Source organism: Mesoplodon mirus, assembly GCF_964341445.2.
Source record: "Mesoplodon mirus genome assembly, chromosome: 18".
Lineage (NCBI taxonomy): Eukaryota > Metazoa > Chordata > Mammalia > Artiodactyla > Ziphiidae > Mesoplodon > Mesoplodon mirus.
The window spans coordinates 48,630,904-48,639,646 of record NC_138994.1 but is presented as its reverse complement, the minus strand read 5'-3'; the positions used below and the strand labels follow the sequence as shown (position 1 = coordinate 48,639,646).

At 53.2% G+C, this 8,743-nt stretch overlaps 1 protein-coding gene across 1 annotated transcript; it reads left to right on the top strand.

The window, feature by feature from the left end:
• Window positions 1-7,252, top strand: AIPL1 (AIP like 1 HSP90 co-chaperone; the record flags this gene model as incomplete). Its single annotated transcript, XM_082604399.1, has 6 exons — window positions 1-96; window positions 701-880; window positions 4,666-4,854; window positions 5,846-6,022; window positions 6,149-6,290; window positions 7,050-7,252. 6 exons carry the CDS (start codon window positions 1-3, stop codon window positions 7,250-7,252), a joined length of 987 nt encoding a protein of 328 aa, XP_082460525.1.
• Window positions 7,253-8,743: the final 1,491 nt, after the last annotated feature.

Sequence of the window (8,743 nt, the reverse complement as noted above, 5' to 3'; positions counted from 1 at the left end):
ATGGATGCCGCTCTGCTGCTCAACGTGGAAGGGATCAAGAAAACCATTCTGCATGGGGGCACGGGGGAGCTCCCAAACTTCATCACCGGAGCCCGAGTGAGTGGGGCCCGCCCCCCAGACCAGTTAAAAGCCCCCATGGCAGCCTTCTGCATTCCAGCTTGGCCACAGGGCACTGCAAACAGCCTTCGTCAGCTTTGCCAACAAATGGCCAGGAGGTCCTTGCTGGAATTATCAACCGCCCCTCCCCTTGCCTCTGCCCCAGGCATCTGGGTAGCTCTGAAGTGGTGCCCATTCACGGGGTGTTTTTGATACTTTGCAAATTAAACTTCAGTGTGGAATGCGGGTGGGGCTTTGGGAATTTTCTGATGTCCCAAAATGCTGAGGGAGAAGGAAGGGCCTTCAAGGCTCAGGGTGTTTGTCCGGGAATCTCTGGTGGGCTCCTAGATGGGTGATGGATGTGTCTGGGTCTGCGGCCTCAGATCTAGGGCATGTTTAAGGCAGGACTTCCTGACCTGCAGAGCTGTCGAGAGTGGGATGGGGTTCTTTAGGAGGGAGTGGGGGAGTGCAGGCTGGGGGGGGGGATGCTCTAACGTCTGATTGGGGTTGGGGGAGGACAGCCCAGGGAGTCAGTGACAGGGGGTGGCTTCTGCTGGGCCTCGGGAGGTATGTCTAGACCAGGGTCTGCTCTCTTGGTGACCAGGTGACCTTTCATTTCCGAACCCTGAAATGTGATGAGGAGCGGACAGTGATAGATGACAGTAAGCAGGTGGGCCATCCCATGCACATCATCATCGGGAACATGTTCAAGCTGGAGGTCTGGGAGATCCTGCTGACCTCCATGCGATTCAGCGAGGTGGCCGAGTTCTGGTGTGACACCATCGTAAGTAGGCCTCGCCCACCCGCTTTGCAGGGCTGCTGTGTTTCAGGAAAGTGAGGGTAAAACAAAACTCTGGAGAAAGAACCCTGCCCGTTCCTTCTCAGCTATGGTAGCGACGAAGATGGATTCCCCCAAAAGAATAGGTGCTGCTAAAGTGACAATCGGTGTCAAGGCTGGCTGGTGGGATGTGGGTGCAGGGCCCACCTCACAGCCCTCACTTTTGGGCAGGATTATTGGATCCTGGAGACTTTTGGCCACGGGTCATCTTCTGCCCTCCTCCCCACTCCTACCAACACTGCAAAATTGTTTTCTCATTTATGGCACCCTTAGCAATCATCCAGACAAGGCATTCTCCTCGGTGGTCCAGATAGAAATGGCAAAACTCACTGACCTTTAAACAAACATTTCTTGTGGAAACTTTCAAACTTATACAAAAGTCGACAAAAAGGTATAATCAACTTCCAAATACCCATCACCCTATGCCAGGCACCATCACTCCACGGCCAGTCTTGTTTCATCTAAACCCATCCACTTTCCTTCCTCATCCCCTATGGTTAAAGCACATTCCAAACACCGTAGCATTTCATCTGTAAATACTACAATTTGTGTCTCTAAAAAGAAGGATATTAAAAAACATGACCTCAATATCCTTATTACATTAAAAAACCCCAATAATTCCTTAATGCCATCTAATATCCAGCCACTGCTCAAATTTCTCCAATTTTCACTCCTGCTGGTTGGTTTGCTCAAATCAGGATCCAAACAAAGTCCATGCACAGAGCTTTGTTAATACATCTCTTAAGTCTCCTTTCGTTTATGGGTTCTCTTCTCTCTTTTGTTTCCTGGACTTAGATTTGTTGAAGAAACTGGGTAACTAGTCTCGAAGTTCCCATGTTCTGATTTTGCTGGTTGCTTTGCCATGGAGTTGTCTAACACATTCCTCGATCCCCAGTATTTTCTATAAACTGTGTACCTCCACATCTGCTTACCTCTCTTACTGTGATGTTAGGATTGGTTGGTGGGCTCAGGTGTTGACAGCCTGACCCAGCCATTACCAAGCTCCTTCTTTTTTTTTTTTTTCTTTGCGGTACATGGGCCTCTCATTGTTGTGGCCTCTCCCGTTGTGGAGCACAGTCTCCAGATGCGCAGACCCAGTGGCCATGGCTCACGGGCCCAGCCGCTCCGCGGCATGTGGGATCTTCCTGGCCCGGGGCACGAACCTGCGTCCCCTGCATCAGCAGGCGGACTCTCAACCACTGCGCCACCACGGAAGCCCAGGCTGGTAATTTTTATGCCACGATGATTACTGGTTTTTCAAATAGTCCCCCTCATCTCCCCCCAGCTCACAGCTGCTATGATTGTGCGCACACGCACACACACACACACACACACACATTCTTTCCAGAGTCATTTACCCACCTATACATCCATGTTTTATCCATCCTTCTATCCACACACTTAGGCATCAATTCATCCATCCTTCCCTTCAACCAGAATTATTCCTAATCCATTCTTCCATCACTAAGCATCCACCCATCATCTATCTGTAGGTCTATCTAACTGAAAACATTCAGTGCACCAGGTTTGGCCTGTGCTAGGTGTTAAGAGACTAAACAGGCAAAGTTCCCATCCCTCAAGGAACTTGAATTCTGGAGGAGGAGCAGACACCTAAGCAATTACAATGCAGGGCAGGTAGCACCACGATATACATGAGTGAGGACAGAGTGGTTTAGAGCCACAGGAGGGGAGCAACTACTGCTTGAGGATCATAGGAGGAATTTTTTCAAGAAGATGACATTGAGCTGGGTATTGAAGGATGAATAGGAGTTCACCAGGCCTAGAAGTGGGAAGAGAGGTAGCATCCAGGCCAGGGAGTGTGAAGCGGCAGGGGCCGTCAGGGGCTCTGGGAGCTTCTGCCCTGAAATATACTACCACCCCCTCTACCCAGGGAGCACACTGGTCTCCATGAGGAATTTTCTGCTGGTGCCCAGCCTGGTGAGGCCAGGGGTTGCAAACTCAAATACCACAAGGGCCAGGGCCCCTGGGTGACTGAAGGTCATCTGCTCCATCCACAGGGGGCAGCTGCTCCTGAGCTCCCACGGGATGGCTGCTGTGAGAAAGGGGCAGGTCCGGTGTGGCTGGATAGTCTGAGTCTTATAGACAAACCAGAGATTTTCATTAGTCCGTGATTTCTCTCAGTGCTTAAGTGTTGGCAACTAATTACGTGAAAGATAAAACAAAACGAATCTGGGAGCTGAATGTGGCCTCCAGGATGCCAGTTTGCAATTTCCAGATAGACAGAGCCCCTCAGACAGAAACAGGCTGTGGCCTTGAAGCCCCAGAGAGGCGCAGTGGTCCTGGGGTCCCCCTGCCCAGTCTCAGCGGAGGTGCTGCAGAGGTGGGTGCAGGGCCCTGGAGTTCTGCTCCCTCTTCTGGCCTGCATTCTTCTTCTTGGGATGTCTGCCCACTCCCGGTGGCATCCTACAGTCCACCGTGCCAACCAGCATCCCTGGTAGTGCTAGGGTGGCAGGTGGCTAATGGGACAAGGCATTGGTCTGAGGTCATGTCCAAGCAGCCTCCCATTCCCGGGGTCAGCAGCTAAGCACTGACTTTCTGGGAGGCAGGGGGCTGCGAGCTGGGGCTGCCGTGTGAGGACCAGGACTGCGCCCCCCCGCAGCAAGCCGTTCCCGGGGGGCGCCTCCCTCCCTTCATCCAGCTTTAATCTCAACAGGCTTAACTGCCATCTGGTCACCCAGCTCACAAAGAAGCCGAAGGTACTCCAGGCTAATCCTGGCTGGTGGAGGCAGGGAGGGGGTGACCTTCATGTCCTTGCTGGTGACTTGGAGACCAAGCTGAACCATTCCCGCCCCTTCACTTTCCCAGTGCTGTGTCTTTACTGGAGTTGTGGTGCAGGAGCCTGAGATGGGCCATCTCAGGACCCAGCCCCTGGAGAGCGGCTCTCAGAGCTCGTCTGTGGGGCATCCCAGCTCACAGATGGGGCAGCTGAGGCCTAAGATGGCCTAAAATGCCACAGGCCTTGCCTGAGGCCAAGCAGCTGATTTTCCTAGCCTTCTTCCACCCTGAGGGTGGCCACCCCAGCTCCTGGTGCTGGGTGAAGCTGTGATGAGCTGGTCCTATATCTGCGCCATCTCATTTATTTAACCCCTACACCAGCCTATCAGAGAGGTGCAATCCAGGGGGCGGGAGCTCAGGGAGCTGCAGTGACCTGGACTCACTGCCAGTCAGCAGCACCATCAGGACACCAACCCGGCCCTCTTGGGCCCAGAGCCCTGCTCCTTCCACAGCTCTCCATGCTCCTGTCCCTGCGGGTCACAGGCTTCACAGACTGAGGGTCTCCTTGGAAAAGAAACCCGTTTGAGTCGACCACAAGGGCCAGCAAGAGGCAGCATAGCATTGCGGCTAAAGCATGGTCCCCGGAGCTGGGTTTGAATCCTGACTCTCATTTCCTAGCTGTGTGACCTTAAGCAAATCACTTAACCTCTCTGGGCTCTAGTTCCCACATCTCTAAAATGGGGAGAATAGTAGGGCCTCCCTTGTTGGGTCACCTTAAGGATTAAAGGAGCTAATAGGTGTAGCGTGCTCTCCCTGGCACACAGGTAACCACAGTGATTAGTGGGGGTACGCTGGGGTGATGAGTAGTAACAGCCATAGGGCAGGTGTAGGGAGAGAGCAGGAGTCCTTCTCTGGGGGTCCCAGAGTGGGGCTCTCTGTGGCCCAGCTGGCTCTGAGCAGACAGCCTGATGCCATCCGCCCAATTTTCCCCACAGCACACTGGGGTCTACCCCATCCTGTCCCGGAGCCTGCGGCAGATGGCGGAGGGCAAGGACCCCACTGAGTGGCACGTGCACACGTGTGGGTTGGCCAACATGTTCGCCTACCACACTCTGGGCTACGAGGACCTGGATGAGCTGCAGAAGGAGCCGCAGCCACTGATCTTCGTAATAGAGCTGCTGCAGGTGTGACCCTGGGGCATGGGAGGCGGGGTAGGTACTGTCCCAGCATCAAAGAGCAACAGGGGTCAGTGGGCATCAAGGGGAGCCCAGCCCCACGGGTCACTGGACATCACCCAGTTCCTCTTCAGAGAACGATAAAGCATTCATAAACCACAGGGGAACTGGAATTGGACCCTTCCCCCCAAAAAACGGTACTTTGCCTTTTCCAAGGGAAAAGCCCTTTTGGGACTAATTTTTAAAAATGTTATTTTCTCCTTGGAGGCATTTTATTTCTATTGGTTATCAACTTCCATTTTTTTCCAAAAGTCTAGAATTACATCCTCAGCCTCAGTCCCTATGGTTTGTGGGTTCCGATCTCATTCTCCAATAGTGGGAGAGGCTGCATGGAACCATCCACAATCTCTCCCCCAGACCCCAGAATGATTGATGGCCCTTGTCTGTGGGGTGGTGGGAGAGGGTCAAACCAGGGCAGGACTCAGCTAATGGCCAAGGCTGAGGCTCAGCCTGAGGGCAAATAAATAAGAACTGTGTCACCAAGGGGCCTGCTTGAACAGTTGTGCGGCTTGGGCACTGCAAGAAGGCATCCCCTATAAGGTGCTCATTAGAGACATTATATATCTGTGCTTTTATAATAATATTTTTCCAACAGGTGGCAATAAAGTGTCCTGTTCTAATGAAACGAGTATCATGGCAATTTTCTGAATATTAGAAGTAAAGTGTGTTGACAAAGGAGTACCTTTTCTTAATTTGCACAAAGGCTCTGATCTAGGGTAAGGCCCTGGGTGGGGGGCGTGTTGCTTCCTTCCCCTGTTTGTATGTGTTTGGCCAGCAAGCATGATTCTGCCCGCGATCTTCACTGTGGAAAATGAAGAGCTGACTTCAGCAAGATGTGCTGGGTCCACTTTCTCTGGTCCCCTGCAAGGGAAAGGGCCTGCCCTGCTGGGCTTCGAGCACTCGGGGTCCCTGCCTTACTGACCTGCAGCTCTTGGGGCAGGTGGAGGCCCCCAGCGAGTACCAGAGGGAGACCTGGAACCTGAGTAAAGATGAGAAGATGCAGGTGGTGCCCATCCTCCATGGAGAAGGAAACAGGCTCTTCAAGCTGGGCCGCTACGAGGAGGCTTCTACCAAGTACCAGGAAGCCATCGTCTGCCTGAGGAACCTGCAGATCAAGGTGGGAGGCTGCCCGCCAGGGGGTTGGGAAGTGGGGTGCATGTGGGGGGAGCAGCCCTGCACTGGCCCTGGCCGCGGGGGAGAGGGGTGGGGGCAGGGCAGCAGCAGACCTTTCTTCACCGGGCAGGAGAAACCCTGGGAGGTGCAGTGGCTGAAGCTGGAGAAGATGATCAACACCCTGATCCTGAACTACTGCCAGTGTCTGCTGAAGAGGGAGGAGTACTATGAGGTGCTGGAGCACACCAGTGACATCCTCCGGCACCACCCAGGTGAGTGGCGTGAAGCGGGTCCGGGGTTGTGGGGGGGAGGGTGTCCAATCCCGCCCAGGGGCCCAGAGTCACGTTTACAGACCTCCGGTGGCCTTCTCTTCTGACCCTGTCAGGGCGTCAAAACTCGCCTCCACGCAGCAGGGTTTTCCCAAGCCTATAACGATATCACAGATAACGGATGAGCTGTGCTTATTGTGGGAGGTATTTTATTTTAAGGTGCATTAGGGCAAAATATAAGCAGTTCACCAAACCTGTGTGGAGCAGTAAACAGGTTTTAAAAACGGGAGCAATCAATACAGAGAACAATATTAAGTACATTCTAGGATCCGTGATGCGCGGAAATGGCGATACTTGTGAAGACGATGTTTGAGGAACGTTACAACATCACTTACTCTGCGTCACACGCTAAATTCTCTGCATTTATCATTTCATTTATCCTTATAGTGACCGTAACGGACAGGTGCAGGGATTGGGCCTGGAGCTTGTACCATTTGGGGCGCTTCTGTAAGAAAAGAATAGAAAGTTGTGAATGTAAAATAAGGTGCAGGGCCTTGGAAGGGTCCGCGGAAGGGAGGGAAGTAGGTACTGCGATTATTATCGTCCGTATTTTATAGTGGAGGAGACGGGCTCTGGAGGTACAGAGAGGTTAAGGATCAGGGTCAAGGTTAAGGGTTGTGTAAGCTGGTCAAGCCCCGCCAGGCGCGGGGTCGGGGCTGCCTCTGGGGCTGGGTGGCGGGTCCAGCTGGATCTTCCCCGCAGGCATCGCGAAGGCCTACTACTTGAGGGCCCGGGCTCACGCCGAGGTGTGGAATGAGGCAGAGGCCAAGGCGGACCTGGAGAAAGTGCTGGAGCTGGAGCCGTCCATGCGGAAGGTGGTGCGCAGGGAGCTGAGGCTGCTGGAGAACCGCCTGGAGGAGAAACGCGAGGAGGAGCGGCTGCGCTGCAGGAACATGCTGGGCTAGTGCGCAGGCGCCAGGCCTCCCGCCTCAGGCCCCCACCGCCATCGGCCCCTCCCCTCACCCTCCCCAGCCCGCCGCCACTTTGCCACACACCGACCCCTCCGGCCCAGCCGGACTGCAGGGCACTGGGCAGCTAGCAGATGGCCTGGCCGTTTCTGGTTCAGTTGGCCAGGATTTTGGTGTCACTTTTTAAACTTTTAATTTTAAAAGTCAAAATAATGTATGTGTCGACTGAAAAAGTAATGCACAACCTAGAGGTTGAGAATTCTGTTTTATTCAGCGGACTTTCTGAGGACTCCCGCCCCAGAAGACAGCCTCTCAGATAGCCCTGAGGGACTGCTCCGAAGAGGTAAGGGAGGAGCCAGGATGTATAGGAGTTTTTGCAACAAAGACCAGATAGTCGGAACTTCAAAAGATTACCGTTAATGAAAGAAAATCAGACATCTCAAGTTAATGAGTTTAGCACTTTTCTAGGTGTGGGAAGATGCAAAAGTCTGGGCTCCTTGAAAACATCCCTTTGAGATACACCTTAACTATTATATGTAGGCTCAGCATCCTGCTTTTCTCCATCCTGAATCCTCTCAGGGTGCACATTGTGGGTGGCTGCAACATCCTTTGTTTACTAACGTGGCAAGCAACATTTTTTACTGATACATGCCAGGGTTAACAAAAAAAAAAAAAAAAAAAACCCAAACCCCAAAGGGCACAGAAGAGCTTATGGATAAAAATGAAGTTTCCTGCCCTATCTCTCCCATCCCTTAGCCTAGAGCTAGCAGTTTTTTGTTGTTGTTGTTTTGTTTTTGCGGGACGCAGGCCTCTCACTGCCGCGGCCTCTCCCGCCGCGGAGCACAGGCTCTGGACGCGCAGGCTCAGCAGCCATGGCTCACGGGCCCAGCCGCTCCGCGTCACGTGGGATCCTCCCGGACCGGGGCACGAACCCGCGGCCCCACCCCCGCCTCGGCAGGCGGACTCCCAACCACTGCTCCACCAGCTAGCAGTTTTAATGGACCCTGTGTTTTACTCTTTTGGTAGTTTTCTCTATCTCCCTATGTTTAAATCAGCTTCCCCACGTGTGCTTTTTTTTTCTTTTTTCTTTTTTTTTTTCTGTACGCGGGCCTCTCACTGTTGCAGTCTCTCCTGTTGCGGAGCACAGGCTCTGGACGCGCAGGCTCAGCGGCCGTGGCTCACGGGCCCAGCCGCTCCGCGGCATGTGGGATCTTCCCGGACCGGGGCACGAACCCATGTCTCCTGCATCGGCAGGCGGACGACTCTCAACCACTGCGCCACCAGGGAAGCCCCCCCAACCACGTGTGCTTTTTACCCCACGTCAATGAAAAGTGAGAATTGAATGCTTTGATGCTTTCTGATCCCTTCCTTGCCTTCCCTTCTCCTAATTTCGGATAGTTACATTGCTGGTTCTTTGCTTGGTTATTTTTGTAACTTGGTATTTATTCTTCACCTAGAACTCTCTGCTGGGCTGCAGGGACTCTCTTT